Source organism: Chiloscyllium plagiosum, unplaced genomic scaffold, assembly GCF_037043375.1.
Source record: "Chiloscyllium plagiosum isolate Xiang-an unplaced genomic scaffold, Cpla_swu_hap1 HiC_scaffold_29, whole genome shotgun sequence".
Taxonomy (NCBI): domain Eukaryota; kingdom Metazoa; phylum Chordata; class Chondrichthyes; order Orectolobiformes; family Hemiscylliidae; genus Chiloscyllium; species Chiloscyllium plagiosum.
The window spans coordinates 26,989,577-27,010,783 of record NW_028270167.1 but is presented as its reverse complement, the minus strand read 5'-3'; the positions used below and the strand labels follow the sequence as shown (position 1 = coordinate 27,010,783).

Here is a 21,207-nt window from a genome sequence, read left to right as displayed (position 1 = left end):
TCAGAAATGCTTATCCCAGCTCAGACGACAATTACAAGCAAATTTCTTCAGGAGCATGCTTTGCTCTCGTTGCCACAGGAATAACTCCACAGAAGCTGGTATCCCATCACAGAATCACCCTTGATTTATACGTGGAAAATCCATGACACTGATCCATTTCTGTCAGAGCCAGCTCTCAGTGTGAACAGAATATCTGACACTCCTGCTTTTATCTGTCAGCCAGGGCTTCCAGATTGGACCAGATTAATAGCCGCAATCAGGGAACTCACATTCAATGATGTCTACCTGACTGATCTCATTACAATCACTACCCCAATCGTAAATGCCAGATAGTTAAGAGGGAAACAACAAACCATTCTCAGTGATCAGATCCCTGGGGGCAGAGCTCTCACTTTTGCAGAGTTGCTGGTCAGCCAGAGGCCAGGAACTCTTCTGAATGTCATTGTCACTATGGAGGTGCCAACTGCTGCTGGAATGAAAGTTGTTGAAAGCTGTCCCAAGCTATCAATGATTGGTAGTGAGAGAGTCTTTAAGAGATGAGGGACTCTGGAAGGCAGAGTGTAGAGAAGTTGCAAAAACATCAGATGTGACTCTCAGAGTGTCCTTTGAATATAGCTCCCCCGCAAGCCCAAACCCCTGCGACTCAGTAAGTAAAATGTATCAATGCTTCTCATCTATGCCACATGACAAAGCTTGATGCATTACTCACTTAATATCAATGACAGTGAGATGATGCCCAGTATTTAGCCATTAAGTGGACACTTATGCACTTCAAACAGAGAACGGACTTGATAACTATCCTTGTCCCTCTTGCTATTGACTTAATTGGGGTTGGGAGGGGGCAGGATAGGTGGCAAGAATGTACTCATCCTGATTAAACGTCCTTTTGTCACTAACCCAGCATCGAGGGGGGCTCCATCTTCCATCCACTATGTGCAACATGTGAAATGGACAGATGTGATGAGAATATGATTGTCTCTTGAAGCCTGGTTGTGTTAGACGTGAGGCTTGACTGATCGTGATTGGTGGTAGATGGATGATGATAGGATAATAGTTTGGGCAGTGCTTGAGGGTACTGGAGGCCAGACCAGGTAAAAATAACAAATGTCCTTCCCTAAATGACATTAATGAACCAGATAGGTTTTAATAACAATTGATAATTTTGTGGTCAGCTTTCCTGAAATTAGTTTTCAAATCTAGAACTGAATTTAAATTCCATTTGGTGTCATGATGATATTTGTGCTATTGTCCTTATAGTAGTCTGCCTGAGATTCTGGATTGCAAGTCTAATGCCAACACCACCAAACCACCATTTCCCACATTGTTGAAGTTCCTATGATTTTCCAGTTGAGCTCTTAGTTGATCAAGAAACCAAGTGGACTAAATGTATTTCCTCTCTCCTCCCAACGTTCACCAGCCACCAACAAAATGGCAAAGCCACACTGTGCATAACACTCCTGCAAAATGTTACTGTGGCCAACTCTTTGAGCCATGTGTCAGCAAAATCACACAGTAGACCACAGAGCATCACTCTATCAAAGTTGAATCCAGTTTTCAGAGGGGTTCAGTGTTATTCTAAAGACATATCCTGCACAATATTCAGAAAGATATAAGCATAAAATTTAGCAGTTCAAAGCACAAATAATCCTGTGTGCTATTTAACCCTTTGACAGCCAGCTTACAGCCACCATAAATTTTACATCATATGATGTTGTCTCTAATTGTTGACATTTGTATGTCAGTCACTGAAATTTCTGTTTTCATTTGCAACAAGTGTTTTGAATTGCTTCCATTTCATTCATAGCATTCTTCAAGTCAGCTAAAGATCATCTAAGGGAATATCCCCTTTGTCGATTTCAACAGATAACCAATGCAGGTACCTTAAATTCTTCGCCACAATGGAATGAAGATGCAACTCTTTTTAAATGTCATCATAACCAAATAATATCAAACTCAGCTTTTACTGCTGATTCTTGTTTTTAATATAAGTTCATGTAAGTATCACTGGCTCGGTGAGCATTCATTAGCTGTCTCAAGATGTCCTGAGGGCAATTAAGAGTTAACCACATTGCTGTGGGTTTGGAGTTACATGTATGTACAACTAGATAAGGATGGCAGATTTCCTTCCTTAAAAGATATTATTGACACAGATGCATTTTGATGACAGTCAGCATTGGCTGCATGGTTACCATTAAATTAATTTCTCCTCCAGTCTTTTACTGAATTCAAATTTCACCATCTCCCATAGCTGGAGTTAATCCCCAATCCCCAAAACATTAACCTGAGCTTCTGAATTTCTTGCTCAGTCTTAGCCTGAGCTCCTGGATTGCTAGCCTCAGTCTTAGCCTGAGCTGCTGGATTGCTAGCCTCAATATTAGCCTGAGCTGCTGGATTGCTAGCCTCAATATTAGCCTGAACTGCTGGATTGCTAGCCTCAGTCTTAGCCTGAGCTCCTGGATTGCTAGACTCAATATTAGCCTGAGCTGCTGGATTGCTAGCCTCAATATTAGCCTGAGCTCCTGGATTGCTAGCCTCAATATTAGCCTGAGCTCCTGGATTGCTAGACTCAATATTAGCCTGAGCTGCTGGATTGCTAGCCTCAATATTAGCCTGAGCTCCTGGATTGCTAGCCTCAATATTAGCCTGAACTGCTGGATTGCTAGCCTCAGTCTTAGCCTGAGCTCCTGGAGTGCTAGACTCAATATTAGCCTGAGCTGCTGGATTGCTCGCCTCAATATTAGCCTGAGCTCCTGGAGTGCTAGCCTCAATATTAGCCTGAGCTCCTGGAGTGCTAGCCTCAATATTAGCCTGAGCTCCTGGAGTGCTAACCTCAATATTAGCCTGAGCTCCTGGATTGCTAGCCTCAATATTAGCCTGAGCTCCTGGATTGCGAGCTCAGTGACTTTACCATTCTGCCATCACCTTTCCATAAATGAAAATCTATTTAAAATGGCGATCGGGATTTAATGTTTTCTGCCTTCCTTCAATGACATTTTGCTCCTGGATGTGGTAAAACTCTCTTTTCGTCTCCAGTAGTTAGGAACATAAAACAATGAAAAGTTGAGTATTGCTGTAATAATTCAATACTGGGTTTTGTGGATTTTGTTTTTTTTATCTGAATGGAAAAATGTTAGACTCTCAACTGTGAAGTATCGTGTTCTACATAAATATATTTATCTCAGACCATAAGATATAAGAGCAGAAGTTAGCAATTGAGTGCATCAAGTCTGCCCTTCCATTCAAGAGATCATGGCTCATGCGATGATCCTCAACTCCACATTCCCGTTTTCTTCAAAATGGAGGATTCATATTTTGCCAAACACTACCTGACTCAGGTACTGCCATGATCAGATGCTGTTCCCTCCCCTAATGTTACACAGATGCATTGTTCTATTCTTCAACATATTTCTTTAACCAGAGAACTGAGTCATCACAAGAACAATGATGCATCTCTTAATCATTAATGTTCCCTCTTTGTATACAACCATGCCAGTAGTAATAATATGCTGATTAGCTTGTTCAGAAACATTGCATAGTCAAAATGAATAGTGATTTCATAAAATGCACATATAAATCCAATGAAATCTGGTGCTGCGGATATTTTCAAACTGCTCTAAGACATAGACATACTGTCACAAAAATGGCTGCTGGATCTCAGCCCCCAGCTCCTCCCAGCCACCATCTTCCCCACCCCATGTGCCTCCATCCCTATTCACACCTATTCCTTCACTTCCTCTCCCGGGTGATTTTTCCTCACAGCAAGGCCCTAGCTTCTAATAGTCAGATACCTGACTGCTCACTAATCCTTCCATCACAGATTTTTTGCCTCCCACTTTGGCTGCTGCTGGCTCTGTTAGTTGTGTGATTAAGAACAAGCAGGAACAAGAATTAGCCCATGATTGAAGGAGAGCTGTTCTTCATTTTTTTCCATTCTATTGATGTGAGTGGGTTTTCTCGAATGATTGGATATAGAGTCTTTTGTGGACTTTTGGGGGCAGTTTCATCCACCATGCAGGTATATCGCGCTACCAGTAGGCCATAGTGCAGTTGGTATCCAGCCTGCCTACCACCAGAGTCAAAAACTAGAAGGTACAAGGCTGTCAGGTTTTGCTAAAGTTTTGCAGATTTTCCCACAGCCCGGCAACTTTCCCGTACAGTAATACTTCGAAATGTGGAGAAGATATGGTTGTTGAGTCTGCGCCACTGGTGTATGTAAGGCTACGCAGGGATCAGGTTTCTTGCTTGGTTTTGGAAGTGGCTGAAGAAAGCTGAAAGAGAGAGGATGGGAAAGGGAGTGATAGGGCGGAAAAGACAGGGTGAGGGGAAGGAGGAGGAAAAGACAGAGGAACAGATTGGGGACAAGAAAAGAGAGTGATGGAGAGAAAAACAAAGGAGAAGGGTGAGAAAGAGACTGAGGAAAGTCATTATCATCACCATCCCCAACTCACCAGCTCTTCTTCAACCCCCACTCCTGCCAGGTCAGACTACCCCTCCTCATCCATTGCCACAATCTTGTCATGTGCCATTCCCTCATCCTTTACCAGACCCTCAAACACTAGCCCCAGACAAAGCATCAGTGGCCCTGTGTTTGAGAAAGAAAAACATAATAATATAAAATTAAAAATAACACAACACCAGGTTATAGTCCAACAGGTTTATTTGGAAGCACTAGCTTTCGGAGCGCTGCTCATTCAGCATGTGGTTAGGGCCAGCATGCTCCTCTGATGATGAAAGAGAAGGATGGCAAGATTCAGGAAGATCCAAGGTTGCTATGAGTTGCTTTAAGTTTAGTTAAAACAAAGGGAGCATATGTAAGGTTTAAGAAACAGCAATCAAACAAGGCCCTTGAGGACTATAAAGGAGGAAGGAGAAAAGAACTTCAAAAATAAATTAGGAGGATAAGAAGGAAATGTCCTTGGTAGAATAAAGGAGAATACCAAGGCATTTCATACGTATATTAGGTGTAAGAGGGTAACCAGGGAAAGGGTAGGTCCATTCTAGGACAAAGGAGCGAATTTATGTATGGAACCAGAGGAAGTGGATAACATGCTTACTTTTGCATCGGTATTCACCAAGGAGAAGGAAATTCTGGATGATGTCGATATTAAGGAGGAGGAGGTTTTGGATGTCTTGAAAAACATTAAGCCAACCACCTGTTGAAGGAGCAGCACTCTGAAAGCTGGTGCTTCCAAATAAACCTGTTGGACTACAACCTGGTGATGAGTGATTTTTAACTTTGTACACCCCAGTCAATCACCAGCCTCTCCAAATCATAATAATATATAATAAGTTTGGACACCCCTGTTATAGCATGTTTGCGTCAAAGTCAGCTCCAATCATTGGGTGAAGTCAATCATGATGATTGATGAGTGCATGGTATTTCCAGAGACTTGAGAGGACACATTTTCAAGTTTTAGAAAGAATTAAGTAGATTTCAGTGCACCTTTCATGTCCTTTGGTCACTGTAATGTACCTTAATGCTAAATAAATACATTAAAGCAGCAAATGTTATTATGCAGGCAAGCAGGAGAGTCAGTTTGCACAGAGTAAACTGGTGACTGATGAAACTTATTGAGGAATAAGTGCTGACTAACACTACTCCACTCCTTTTCTTCATATATTGTAGTGGATTTTTTTTTATGTCAGTCATAATCAGCAGATAGAGCCTCAGTCTAAAAGGGATCACCTCGAAAATGAACACTGTCTCCGTTCTACATTAAAATGTCAGCATGGATCATACACAGTATATAAATCATTGGAGTGAGTCCAAAGCCAACCATATTAACATTAATGGGTCTGGTCGCTTAGTGGTAATGACCCTACCTCTGTGTCAGAAGGCTTGGGTTCAAGTTTCAGCTGCTCCAGATGTGTACAATAAAATGTCTGAACAGGAGGATTAAACGTATCTACAATTCTTCAGCATAGGAGTTTAGTCTTTCAAGTCAAAGATAACACTGAACCATGATGACACATATCTTGAAGCAATGTGCAGACAGTCCAACTCGGGAAAAGGCTGCGTTTGACCTTGTACTGAGGAATGAGTCAGGCCAGTTGATCAAAGTTTCAATAAGGAACACTTCGGGAACAGTGATCATAATTCTGAAAGTTTAAAGATGATTACGTAAAAGGATAAGTCTGGTCCTCAGGTGAAAGTGATAAATTGGAGGAAGGCTTATTAACAACAGTATTAGGTAGGAACCTGAAAATTGAATTGGGGCAGCTTTATGAACATAAATCCACATCTGACATGTGGGAGTCTTTTAAAAGCCAGTTGACCAGAGTTTAGGACCAGCATGTTCCTCTGACGATGAAAAAGAAGGATGGCAAGATTCAGGAAGGTCCAAGGTTGCTATGAGTTGTTACAAGTTTAGTTTAAAAAAAAGGAAGCATATGTAAGGTTTAGGAAACAGCAATCAAACAAGGCCCTGGAGGACTATACAGGAAGGAGTAAAGAGCTTCAAAAATAAATTAGGAGGGCACAAAGGAATTGTCCTTGGCAAGTAGCATTAAGGAGAATCCCAAGGTATTTCATACGTACATTAGGTGTAAGAGGGTAACAAGGGAAAGGGTAGGTCCATTCTCGGACAAAGGACGGAATTTATGTATGGAGACAGAAGAAGTGGATGACGTCCTTAATGCTTACTTTTGCATCAGTATTCACCAAGGAGAAATATTCTTGATGATATTGATATTAAGAAGGAGGATGTTTTGGATGTCTTGAAAAGCATTAAGTTAGATTATCCCCCGATCCTGTTGTGATCTATCCCAGGATACTGAAGGAAGTTATGGGAGGTCTTTACAAGGATCTTTGCGTGCTCTTTAGCCACAAGCGAGGTCTGAGAAGGCTGGAGATTAGCCAACAATGTTCCTTTGTTCAAGAAAGGCAGCAAAGATAATTAAGGAAATTATAGGACTGTATGCAGGGCAGATCTTGTCTCACAAACTTGATTGAGGTTTTTACTGACTTGATGAAGATGATGAGGATAAAACAGTGGATGTTATCTATGTGGACTTTACTGAAGCATTTTGCAAGGTCTCTCATGCTAAACTAGTCCAGAAGATTAAATCACCGGGTGAGTAGGCAATTTGGGTACAAAATTGACTTGGTCATAGAAGACAGAGAGTATTTACGGATGGGTTTTTTTCTGACTGGAAGTCTGTGACCAGTGGTCTTCCACAAAGATCAGTACTAATATATACAAACAATGTGGATGAAGATGCAGGCAGTCTGATTCGTACGTTTGTGGATGACATGAAAATTGATAGGTTGTGGATCATTAAGAAGGTTATCAAAGGATACAGCAGGACATCAATCAGTTAGACAGTTGGGTGAGAAATGGATGATGGAGTTTAATCTGGATAAGCGTGAGGGGATGCATTTTGGAAGGTCAAATGCAACAGGAAATTATGACTGTAAATGACCAGACTCTTAGGGATGTAGGGACCTTAGGGTCCTATTCCATAACTTCCGAGAAGTAGCAACTCAAGTAGATAAGTTGGTAAAAAAAGGCAGACAGCATGCTTGTCTTCATTGGTTGGGGCATTGAGTATAACAGTTGGCAAGTCATGTTGCAACTGTATTAGATTTTGGTCAGGCCAGAGTTGAAGTCCTGTACACAATTCTTGTCACCACACTATTGGAAGGATGTGAAGGCTTTGGAGAGGTACAGAAGAGGTTTACCAGAATGTTGCCTAGATTGCAGTCTATTAGCTATAAGGAAAGGATGGACAAACTTGAATTATTTTTGCTTGATGATGATGGACAACCTGATAGACGTATATAAAATTATGAGAGGCATGGATAAGGTGGATAGTCGGACTCTCTTTCCAAGAGTGGAATGCTACATACTAGCAGCAATAGGCTTCGGGTGAGAGGGGAAAAGTTTAAAGGAGATATATGAGGAAAATGTTTTGAACAGAAGATAGTAGGTGCTTGGAACACACTGCCAGAGAGGTGGTAGAAGCAGATACGATAGCACTGTTTATGTAGCATTTAGGCAGACACATGAACAGGCAGAGAATAAAGAGATATGGACAATGTACAGACAGATGAGATTAGTTTAGAATCATATCAGAGTCAGCACAGGCATGGTGGGCCAAAGAGCCAATACCTGTGCTGTACTGTTTTATGTTCTACATTTTCTGTCACTCATAATATTTTTAGAATGGCCTCAGAACAAATAGGAAGGCTTTAACCTGTTCTTCTGGTTTCAGATCAACAAATAAATAATGTCAGAGCAGAGGCACTACTAAATGGCATACTAATCTCTGTTTAGTTATTAAACAATGAAAGGGTTTCTTCTGAGCCAAAATCAATTGTTGCCACAGAAAGCACTTATACAATTGCAATCCCTGACACACAAGACATTGTGAATTATAGGAGGAGATTGTTTGATTCCTTTGGATGATTTATGAGTCATCTGAATACAATACTAAATTTGTGTAGCATTTTCAACTGCTTAGGGAGTGGTTACTAAAGGTAAAGGTCATTCTCACTTCGAGATGAAGATGTTGTTTTCCAGACTTGGTTTGTCAGACATATTGTGGGAACCTTTCTGTGTATGACACAATGCTTTGAGTGTTGTACACATCATGCCACAGGAAATTAGCTAATGTCAGATGATTTGAGCAAGAGTTCTATGTGTTGGTCTGGGAAGGAATCTTAAACATTAGTACAGTTCTTAATGTCACTTGCAAGCATAGGTTCAAATTCATCTCATTTGTAACCCCACCTTAATAACATTTCTCCGTCATCTCTAAAAGGCACTGTGTAATCTTACAAATTTGAATTTTTCAACAATCCACACAAATAGTCTTTATGGAATCTTTAACTCATGTGGGATGTTCACTTATGGTAATTTTTGAGCAATTTTGTCCCCTGGAGTCACTAAGCACTTGATTGACACTTCCTAAGCTGACCTGTCAGCCTTCAGACAAAGAAAACTTTCAGAGCTTGAGTTTAATTTGGATTCAAGAATAGGTTCCAAAGGAAAAAAAAAGACATGTTCTGACCCTTTCTACTGTTAAACATCCTTGTACTCACAATGTGTTTAACGTTATTCTGATACACATTTTTAAGGATAAATTCTTTGTTCTACGAAGAACAATTTCACTTATTTATGAGCAAAGGAACAACTTCTGTAACTGTTATCAATCCATTTGTGGAGTCAGTAAGGATTTGTACTCGAAATGCAGGAGTCCAATGTCATTACATGCAGTAAGCAGCAGGAGACCAATCTAACTATTCCATATTTTAACCGTAATAGTGTTTCAAATGACATCAGAAATGGAAGTCACATTGATTTAAAATGGAACAGGTGGTGGTTACAATAAAAACAAGGCGGTTTTATGTACAGTGAGGTAAAAATTCCATTTTATTTGTGGAAAAACATGTAACGTTTAACTTAGTGTATCATTTAACTATTCATCTCGATCTGTCTTTTAAAATAACTAATGTTGCTTCTCCCTCAAAATTCAAATAATATGATCTACAATGTGGTTTGTTTAAATTCAAATTGAGAATTGTGCTGAAGAAATGTTGAAAACTTCAGAATAATATTTATGATTATAACCATATGGTATCTACAAATTCAAAGGAGACTAAATAAAGAATCAAATATTTGAACTAACATTTCTTGCAAACACTGCTGCACATTGCTTTGAGCTGTGCTGTTTCATTACTTGCATCATTTACATTGATATTGTTGCAATCTTCTTTTTAATGATTTGTCATAGTTAAAAATGTATGTTGTTGGAAACCAGTCCTCTTATGAATTAATCCATAACCGTTATGGTCAATGATATGAACAATTGTAAAATCATTTTTTTCTATTGACAAATCTTCATCGTATCTTCAGTTTGAAATCATACTTGCTTCTTGAATTGAATATCCAATTTAATAAACATTGCTGAGTGAGTCTTGAGCAGTCAAGACTGCCAAAAGCTTCTTCAAACCTACATTTGGATTAACCACATACAGTTCTAATTTTCTGGAGTCAACAATCCATTTATGGGAAAAGGAACTTTACAAGAGAAACCCATGGTTTGAGCATTTAAAATTATTAAGACAATAATTTAACCTGCCAGGTATTAACATTTTCCTTTGCACTCAAATAAAATAAGATGGTTTGCAGAATTTTTATTGCTAGTGAGAATTCTGCCAACTCTTCTTCTGACAATTTTGCCACTTTAAGTTCTGGTCCAAAGGAGAGAGTTTTGACAGCCTAAAGGGAGGTCAAAACTTTCTCCAGCAGTTGCTCCTGTTTTGGCAACATCATCTGTAGTGCCTGTAGTAGTTTTTGTGCCAGACACTGGCATCCCCACCTTTTGTAACACTGGGACTTTGATTTCAGACTGCAAGTGATTTCATCTGGATTTGGCCTCAATTGCATCACGTGACTAAAACTGAATTCCTGTACTGAAGTTTCCTCCACACTCTTGTTGCAACTTAGTTTACATTTAAATTGTTCATCATAAGCTTTTTTGCTTTCTTCAATTTTTTTTAGAAGAGAAAACTTCTACAGTTCTTGCAAATTGGAAAGGTTTGTAAAATAAAAAAAAATAAAATGCATGAAAGAAACTATAACTGCACTACAACTTAACAGTCTCTGTGAGTTCTAAATGATACTAAACTAGCTGCTGGTGTTCAAGCAAACAAATTAACCCATTAACCCAAAGAAATTGGTCTTCAATACCAGTACCGTTGTTGTCTCTTTATAGCTTCTTAGTAAACTTTGCTCCATACATTAATTCCCAGTATTCAGATCCCTTTTAAAATGCCTGTTGCTTTGTAGTGTTTCCATTCATCTAGTTCAATTAGCACAGTTGTAGTGATCTGGTCCAGTTGTCTAGTTTGTTGTAGTGAATGCATTGTAAACATGTGCATGTGTGTGTTTCTGTTTTCATCAATAGCTTTGGACCATTTCAAATTGTACACTGAAATATTTAATATATGCATTATTGTGATATAGTATTTTGAAAGTTTTTGCTCATGGAAAAGAAGACAGCCTAATTCCCTGGTAAGATCACCAAAGAATGTGAAGAGAAGAGTGATCTTATCAGATGTGATTTGGTCATTGAAAATGTTATGTTATAGGACCATGATATGATTAATTGCTTACTTTTAAGCCAAAATTCAGGCCTGTTAGCAAAAGTTACTTTTAATAATGTTGGCTCAGCAGAAGAATGTGATAAGGTTCATGGCTCAGCTATTTCGGGGTAGTTATGGTATTTTCAGGTGCCAATATAAGTTTGATATATAAAAAAAACAATTTGTGGCAACGAAATTTGAACTTTCCAGAAATTACATGATCATTTGTGCTACTCCACTCAGCTCCTGCTTCTGAAAACATGAAGTGGCCATAAATGTCATTGGCTTGCAATAATTGTCAATAAATTGCTGGATTTGAGTTGTAAATTTCAAATTCTCTTCTTATGTTTCCTTTTTGTGTCTTTTCTATATCTCTGTGTTCATTCTCTCTTTCCCTCTCTTTGTTTCATTTTCTGTCAGCTCTCATTCTTACCCACATCATTGGCTTCATTTCTTTTTCTATTGAAAACCCACATAGCCTCACTGTCACCTTTATCAATTTGCATTTCCAGAAACTTGCGACACAAAAAGTACATGATCTGAAGAGTGAAGTGAAAAAATCTAATTCACAGCATTTACCTCCAGATGCACCAGTTGCTGGGATATTGAGGGATATAGGATGCAGACTTTGAAATTGATCTGTGGGGTAACAACCCCAACAGCCTACTTCACACTCTTTCCACAATTATAGCAGACATAACTTCATTTGCCAGCAGTTTATTTCCTTTGTTTTAAAACCCTTATGTATCAGTGGAAAGAGGAGTTCCAAATGAAAATTATAGGCATTTTGTCCCCATTGTTAAGACAGCTAATTTTGAGACTGTCATGATTATTCAGCAATAAATAATCTTGACTCCTTGTTTGTACCTTTCCATTTTGTGACAGTGATAATTCTTGTTACTTTTTGTCTTCATAGCATGTCAACAAATAGGGATGCTTTTCATTCTGTGTTTTAAGATTAGGGTATTAGGTTTTAGATTAGCTAAAACACAATAGGGTGGCATGGTGGCTCAGTGGTTAGCACTGCTGCCTCATAGTACCAGGGACCCAGGTTCAGTTATTGCCTCAGGCAACTGTCTGTGTGGAGTTTGCACATTCTCCCCTTGTCTGTATGGGTTTCCTCCCACAGTCCAAAAGATGTGCAGGTTCGGTGAACTGGCCATGCTAAATTGCCTGGAGTGTTAGCTGTATTCATCAGGGGTAAATGTAGGGGAATGGGTCTGGGTGGGTTGCTCTTCAGAGGGTTGGCGTGGACTTGTTGGGCCAAAGGGCCTGTTTCCACTCTGTAGGGAATCTAATCTAATACTGAAAGCGCTATTACAGATTAACACTCTGTAAATCAGCTTATCAATAGCAATCATTTTGATGATATGGTGAGAATGAATTTTATACAATAGCATCACAGATTGCTGGTTCAATAAAAACATCTAGTAACTTTTTAATAGTGACAAGATAATGTAAACAAAATAAAAGGACGTGACGGAAAAGCAGAAAATAAGTAGTCACTGAAAGACTCCTGACGGTGCCTTAAAGAAACAGTATCATTTTGGAGAGATTCCATTAAATTAGTTAGTCATCATAATCATCATGGTTACCTCAAGACTTTTCAATTGTGCCTTCTTCCCTGTTAGTTGCTACCATGTCTGGTAATTGTCAGTCTCTCTTTATCTTCCCAAACCTAAATACAAAATTTCAATGAATGTTCTTAGAATACATTGGTCAAACCTTGAATTAATTTTAAAAGTAAAGTCTCACGGCTATTTACTCACAGTAAAATTTGGCATTTTGTAAAGCAAGAGCTAATGGCTAGATTCTTCCCCAATTAAAAGAAGGAGAATCCATTATGGAAGAACCTCGATTATCTGAACAAAACAGGCTGGGAGTCTTTTGTTTGCATAACTGATTGTTTGGAAAACCGATTGTTCAGATAATGGATAACGTTTTTAACGGACCTTGAGATCTTGTTTGGATAATCCAAAATTCGGATAATTGACTTTCAGATAATTGAGGTAGTTCTGTATTCTGAATGAATTGAATTATAAGCTGCCCATCAAATGTTGAAGTAACAGGACCTTTTCTTGGATAAGCAAGAATCACTTCTAAATAAGTCTCTTTTTTTGGAAATAATTCTGGCGAAATAGATTAACACTTTTGCAAGCATTAAAATAACAAAAGATTTGATATTTTATAATGGGAAACCAAACGTTGCACACCTGGGAGGGAGCAAAACTTCAGAGTTGTTCCGGGTCAAATCTAAGATGATTTTTGAAAGAGAAATGACGCATGATTTCCAAAGATAGAGAAAACATGAAGTTATTTTTAATTTTCAAAATGTTAGCCAAAGTGAATCGTTAGCATTGTGCCAGGCAATGAATGACCATCTCTAACAAGAGAAAAAACTAACCATCTCCCCTTGACATTCAATACCATTGCCATTGCTGAATCTCCCACTATCAATATCCTGGGCATTGCTTTTGATCAGTACCTTAACTGAACCAGTCACAGAATCACTCAGAAATCTAGTTACCTCCTGATTTTCCAAACCCAGTCACTATCTACAAAGCAGAAATCAGGAGTGCAATGGATTACTCTCCACTTGTCTGTGTGAATACCACAACAGTACTCAGGAAATTCAGTACCAATCAAGACAAATCGCAGCATATTTTGACTGACACCCCATCCACCACTCCCTCCAGCACTGATACACAGTAGCAGTAGTGTGTATCATCTGTAAGATGCACTGAAAGAACTCACCAAAGTTTGTTTGAGAACAGAGTCCAAGGCTCTGGAGAACAATGATGTGGAGGTGCTGGTGTTGGACTGGGGTGGACAAGGTCAGAAGTCACCTGACACCAGATTATAGTTCAACAGATTTATTTGAAATCACAGGTTTTTGGAACGCTGTCCCCTCGTCAGGAGAACAATGACAAAAGATACTTGGGAATATCAACAGTTTATTCTTCAAGTTGTACTTCACCACATTCTGTAACTATATTATTTTTCCTTCATTGTTGCTGGATCAAAAGCCTGGAATTGTCACTCTACCAGCACTGTGGGTGTGCCTCATTAGGACTGCAGTGGTTCAGAACACAACTCAGTACCAACTTGTCACAGGGAATTAGAGATCCTGTAATTCTCATATCCCATGGATTAAATAAAATAACTTACATTGGCATAGAAATTTAACTTTATTGGTCACACAAAACAAGCAGTATCTCAATGGCCTCCTGTGTAATGGCCTGTTTGATACTATGCTCCATTGAATTCAATCGGTGAAATCTTCCCAGCCGCTAAGCAATGTGGGAAATGGCAGGTCAGGTGGTATATTCGATTGGAAAAATGAGATTCTCAACTGAGAGGAAAAAACAGTCCAATTTCCAGGCAAAGTTTTAATGGCAGGACAAGAATCTCTCTTGTGAGCAGCGAAGGGCCTGTGTATTAATATCTCACTTTTCTGTAATCTGAGCTCATTTGTAAATACTTTAATAGTGTACAAGGCAGTGAAGAGAAGCTAATGGCAATAACTCTTGATGTGAAAGCCTGAACAGGTTTCTGGCAGCTCTAGTTCATTGCTTGCTCTTTGGAATCTCCACATTGGGACAACAATCCCCAATATCTCAATGGGCCGTGACTGCCCACAATGAAGGTTGGCATTGGATGTGCACCAACCTCACTGCATCATCATAGCACACTCCAACTCACTAGAATACAGGTCATCACTTCAAGACCACACTTTAGAGTTAACATTGCAAAGCTGCTTTGTATGCAGGGATGGGCACTGATCTCATGCATCAGACCAAGTTGCACCATATAGCTCTTCACTCACTTCTTCATGCTCACTCACTTTGCACTGGCTTGGAGGTAAACAGCATCTCTGCCTTGCTGTGCATTGTCACCTGAATCAAAACTCTCAGGTTCACAGTATTACTGTCTTACCTCACCTTTTAGTGCACAAAGACTCAAAGGCTGGCAGCTTTTCATAGCTGCTAGCAGTAAGCATGTATGGCATCATGCTTAGTCAATCTCATACCATAGCATTTGCCAGAAGCTGATGTAGTGAACACACATTGTGTACTTCAACCAAGTGACCATGTCTGAAGTCTATGGAAAGTACTCTCACTTAAGAACGGGGGATTGTCCTCATTTAGGGGATACTGGCTAAATCAGTCAGTAATAGACAAGCAGGAGGCTGGAAGAACACAGCAAGCCAGGCAGCATCAGGAGGTGGAGAAGTCAATGTTTCAGGTGTAACCCTTCTACAAGACAGGAGGGTGGGTGTAAGAGGAGCTGCAGATAAAGGTGGGGGGGGGGGGGGTTGGGGAGGGGGGAGCAGGGTGGTGAGAGAGAAATGGGACTGGGTGGGTTACTCTTCAGAGGTTCGGTGTGGACTTGTTGGGCCGAAAGGCCCGTTTCCAAACTTAGGTAATCTAAAAAATTAGGATAGGTGAATACAGGTAGAGAGTACAAACTGATTGGTCGATGGGAAGGAAGGGTTGAGCAGAGGAATGGAAGGGAGGGGAGGAGCTGGGAAGGGAGTCAGAGAATGGAAAGGGAGGTTATTTGAAATTGGAGAACTCAATGTTGAGTCCTCTGGGCTGTAGGCTCCCCAGGTGGAAGTCAATCAATGATGCCATCTGATATCGGTCCTTAGATTTAAGCATGGTCAGTCAGGCACTTAGGACAATCAGGGTCATTATCATCGAGGGAGTGTAAAAAGTCTGTTCTGTGTGGCCAGTGCTACTGGTTTGGGGATTCTTAATAAGTGTGTCATGGGGCTGCCTGGATATCAGCCAGGAGTTTGGTTAATTTTCAGTCAGCATCATCTTTCCAAATTGGATAGAAGGGTAGTTAGAGTCAATCCAGGAAAACTGTCAGCTGAAGGTCATGGGATTGATCAAGTGCTACCGCTGTGGTGGGCAAGTTTTGGAATGGAGGCCACAGACTGGGATGCAGGAGCAACAAGCACGAGAAAAGCAGGCATCTCAACACATCAGGTGGGAGATAATAAAGTATGTGTGAGCAGCAGGGTGTGAGGGCAAGAGTCTGGGCAGAGGACATTTACAGTCACCACCATAGTAAAGCAAAGAAATTGTGCATGCTTGGGGCCTAACACAAGCAAAAACATAAATTGCTGGAGAAACTCAGCAGGTCTGGCAGCATCTGTACGGAGGAAACAGAATTTTGACTGACTGCCTCAACAAAATAACTGAGCACATCAACAATCTTGACTATCTCTTCAATATTACAAATTACTCCCAGTAATGGCTGTGAAGCACAGTTAATGTTAGGTGAGCTGCAGAGATTCACCTCAGTGTAATAATTTGCAGTTATTTTCCAAGATTTCAAATATTCAGAAGCTGCTCACTTCCTACTTCGGATTAGACGCGCTATTATCTGATGTGTGCAATGCTGCCTTTTTTGGAAATTGTGGGAATTTGGAATCAGAAGAGAAGTTTCCACCATTGCTTCAAAACTTACACACACACAATCCAACTGTGTGTGTGTGTGTGTGTGTGTGTGTGTGTGTTAGCTTGAGCAGAATATACGAATGAAGCCAGTGATGTGAAAGGCTCTCGTGAAGGCATCTATCACCATCCTTGTTAGTGGTCTCCACATTCTAATGTTTCAGGGATACTCATTAAATGTCATCTTTGTGCTGAATAGTTACATTATTGAGGAGCTGCTTTGTTATTGATATTGCTCATGAAGGCTCATTGGACTTGTCCCCCAGTACAAAAGCTACAGTTATGTCTGTATCCACTGTACTAAAAGGGTCCACAGGAGTGGATGAGGAACATTTGCATTTGGAAACCAAGTTGATGCTACTACCTGCTGATGTGGAGTTTCAAAGACAACATAAGAGAGGGGAAATAATGCTATATTCTATTTTGAGGGCAGAACCAGAAATGACAATGGAAAAGCACAGCTGGTCAGGCAGCATCCAAGGAGCAGGAGAGTTGATGTTTTAAGCATGAGCACTTCATCAGGAATAGTCCTCACTTTCTCCTGGCAGAATCAGAAAGCCCAGCATATCTGCAATGCAGCATCTTATCCCACTTGGGCCACCAAGGACCATAAAATATCTCACCCACATCAAGTTCCCATGCAGGGCATGGATGAGGAGTTGTTGGAGTATTGAACAGACAGACGATGTCCCATAATCCTTGCTTCAGACAGCCATTGAATACCTCAAGGTAATACGATGGGCAATGAGGACTCATGAGAACCATCCTGTTGTACTGAGAGGGATCATTCAGGATCCTGCAGCATCATCTTATTGGACTAAGCAAGCCAGGCAGAACTTACTTTTGAATCACATTTAACGAATCTGAATTATAAGCAGTCATCTTTCACTGAGTAAACTTCTTGATGCTGGTGAGGCCAGCAACCCCAGCTTAATTCTAACTGTGAGTGCAGTTTAAATCTTGTTATACTTCTTTTGTTCTTTAATAAAAGATAAGGTTAAAACCTAGTGAAAAGCTTCACGACCTCTGCTGTTCTTATATTCAATACTGACAAAGTCTAGTATAGGTGCTATGGAAGACATAGATATCAATCAGACAGCTTTAGAACGTACTGTGGCACAAAGGGTGGCAGCCTCTCCACCTTCATTCTTGTAGCTGATGGTGGAAACTGAAAGTATATTTAGAAATGTTAACTACCTAGAATTCATTTTCTCTCAAGCCACCTTTTTTCTCTTTCCTCATGCTATGTCTAGTTACTGACCAGGTGCCCACAGCTAAGGTGGAAGGATCCTACTGCAGAGTGGAACCTGTTTTTACCAGTGTTGTGGACCTGCCTTTGATTAGAGGTCCCCCTCATGCTGAGAGTTTCCTGGCCACATGCAGGTTGGCCCTACTCTTGAACTCCTACAGGATTGAGGATTGGACACCTCTAAAGTAGCCTGACAGAAGAGATCTGGTGGAGCTGTATGTGTTTCCTTCTCTGGCTAGGTGCCTTTTGGATCTGCCCTGTGTCCTTGAAAGGAAGGGGCACCTGGCGTGAGGTCAAGGTCCCACTTTCCTTTGTCAACTTGCCATTAGTGCACCAATGGTTAAAGTGATAAAGTAGAGATCCAGAACAAATCCAGCAGATCTAGAGTGAACCACACCTGGGTCTCCGAGTTAACATCATGGAACCGTCTCCTTCACCAGGGTTGAGCAGATGATGGGAGTTCTGAGTGCCAGGGATAGTAGGAAATCCTTTCTTGGTCTGCTGTGGAGATAGGGCAGTGATGCTCCCCCCCAGAATATGCTCCCCACTGTACTGCAGCTAATGCACTCATCGAGGTATCGACAAGTGAGCTCATAGAGGGTGCCGAAGAGCACTTAGCTGGTTCATCCTTTGAGGGATCTATGTCTTCTCCCTCAGAGGTGCAGGATGGTTTGATGTCTGGGGGAGGTACTCTAACCTAATGTTGTAAAGATGCCACTGGAGCCAAGAGAGGAAATGATGTATAAACTTCGGGCAATCTCGAGTGCATGTTAAGAATACTTTCACACTACTAGTAATGGAACAAAATTTGGTATTTGGGAATAGAGTCTCAGCATCACCACCAGTCCTCTCCGGCTAAACGGAGACAAATGTTGTGCACCCAATGCCCTGTCTTGGCTCTGTCTGTCTTATCGTAGGTTGTGTTCTCCTGGAATGAGACCAAAGGACTGATCAAGTGAGAGGAAAATGGTTGACATATCTCTTAGTGAGGGTGCAGGAACAGTGTCAAGGTGTCCCCATGTGAGTGAGTAGAAAGCACAGTAGGTGGAATGTTGTAGTGCATCTGAGAGATGTTGCATCCATTAGTAAGAGAGTGGCATACTGTGAGACTTAGTGGGAGGTGGATATAGTAGCAAAGTTAGAGTGAGTGTGGGATAACAGAAAGAATATAGTAACAATTACGCTCATGGTATACAGAAGGATCATTAACCTGTTCCTGCGTTGCTGGGAATTTCTACAGACCATGGAACCACAATTACCGGGGTGGAAACTTCAGACAAGTCTGCTGCAGCCCAAGAGAAGAGAAGAGTCCTTCTCTCCATTGTCCCATCCACCAGGACCCCCACATCCAGGCAAGGCTGGGACTCCAACTTCCCTTTCTCAGCCATGTTATTTAAAATTGTTCAGTAACAGTCAGTGAGTGACCCTTCCTGGTTTCTAGTCTTTGACCTGGCGCATGTTGTGATTTAAATCTGACTTTAGTAGTTTGTATCACAGAAAGGTCCTGACTGTGGAAAAATACGTGTGCCACTAGTGGATGCATAAAAACACCAGTATGCACCATAGGGGTATGGCACCGAGATCAGTCGTCGCAAATTGCATGAGATAATTTGCGGGATCTAATAGAGAGAAACCCCCTGCAATGGACACTTAGCTATGTTTTGATAAACTTCAGCCAATTTCAATGACCGCTGGGCCTAGAATTTAAAAAGTGGCCAATGCAATAACACCTTTTGGATACTACCACTGAGCTTCAACTTCTTTGTGCTGTCTCCTGGAAATGCCAGCAAGTGTAAACCAGAGGAAAGCATGTATTGTCAATACAAAGTCACCATCTTTATATAAATGTTCTGTTTGCCTCATGAGAGAAATCACAATGATGGAATGGCCCTCAAATTTGTTTATCCACTGTGACTGGCAAGTCACTGTAGTCTTACCAGATCATAGGGCTACCCTCCCATTAGAGCAAGATGACTGGTGGTGATTTAACCTGAGAACCACCATACCTCAGGCAAGGGGCAAGAGGTTGAGAAGGATGGTATGTTGTGCTAACCATAGCAGGTATAGGGATTGAACCTACACTGTTGGCATGATACATTGAGGAAAATGAGCAGAGGCTACGGCAACAGATGAATAGGCACCACACAACAATCAACAGACAGGAGTGTTCCCTCCCAGTTGGAGAACACTTCAGTGGTCCAGGACGTTCGACCTCAGACCCTCAGGTGACCATCCTTCAAGGAGGACTTCTGGACAGGCAGCAGTGAAAAATGACCGAGTAGAGGCTGATAACTAAGTTCAGTACCCACAGGGATGACCTCAACTGGGACCTTGGGTTCATGGCACACTACAAATGAACCCCATTGCACTATACACACATACACACACACACACAAACAGGCACTCCTATATACACATTCCCACAGACACACACACACATGCGCCTCCTCACAGACCTAAACCCCTTTACAGTCTCACACACACATATACTCTCTCTCACACTCCCCACCCCCACACACCCATACCAGCATGCACACGTACACAAATATGTTTGTGGGGTGAATTTGTATTTGCAGAGTTACATTATACTTTGCTCAAAAACTGCATGAATCCACGTAAGATTCTGTTAATTCATTTTTTAGGCTAGAATCAGTCTAAACATTATGGCACAGACAGCAACACACAGAGGTGCTAATACCCAATACATTATCTGGGCTGACACCAATTGTGAAAGTTCAGTTGAGAATGTAACTTTTAAAAAAATGTTTTGTGATTTACATACGAAAGAAGAGAAACTAACATGGTCATTCTAACAGATGAGAGATTTAACAAACAATCAAGGAATTTCTCATTGTAATTTCAGTTACATCACACTTTTGCTATAAATCCTGTGTCTTCCAATCATGTACTCCACAACCACCTGATGAAAAAGCAGCACTCCAAAAGCTAGTGCCTCCAATTAAACTTATTGGACTATAACCTGGTGTTGTGTGATTTTGTACACCCCAGTCCAACACCAGCATTTCCTAATCATGGCTTTAGATTGCTTTGTAGACCAGCCATCCAGCCAACTGAGCTAAACCAACCTCCACTGTCAGGTTTGCTCTAGCATGGATTGGATAGAATGTGGAGTTTCCTTTTTCCCAAGCTGAAAAGAGAACTAAACAGCAAGCTCAGGATTCTAATTTACGATAGACCCTAAGAATCTGTTCTTTGCAATCTAAGCAACTTATTTGCTGGTGCATCTGTTTTGAATGTCTCTGATCTGAAGACTTGAAAAGGCTGTTCTGACTGGATTCTTAAAAGCATCAAGACTTGTTACCATGAATACCTATCAAAATGATTGGGAATATAGATTCAAATTTCATACATCTCTCTCAAGATTTTGTACTGTTCACCACAAT

At 40.7% G+C, this 21,207-nt stretch overlaps 1 protein-coding gene across 4 annotated transcripts in view; it reads left to right on the top strand.

The window, feature by feature from the left end:
- The window catches only part of opcml (opioid binding protein/cell adhesion molecule-like), a 1,046,295-nt gene that overhangs the window by 1,023,430 nt on the left and 1,658 nt on the right, over positions 1-21,207 (top strand). For 2 of the 4 annotated variants that reach the window (XM_043676827.2, XM_043676829.2), the window contains one exon: positions 10,506-10,541. The exons of the other annotated variants lie outside the window; for them this stretch is intronic. In XM_043676827.2, coding sequence (XP_043532762.1) covers positions 10,506-10,541 — 36 coding nt within the window. The remainder of the gene's footprint in view (positions 1-10,505; positions 10,542-21,207) is intronic. 4 annotated transcript variants of the gene reach the window in all.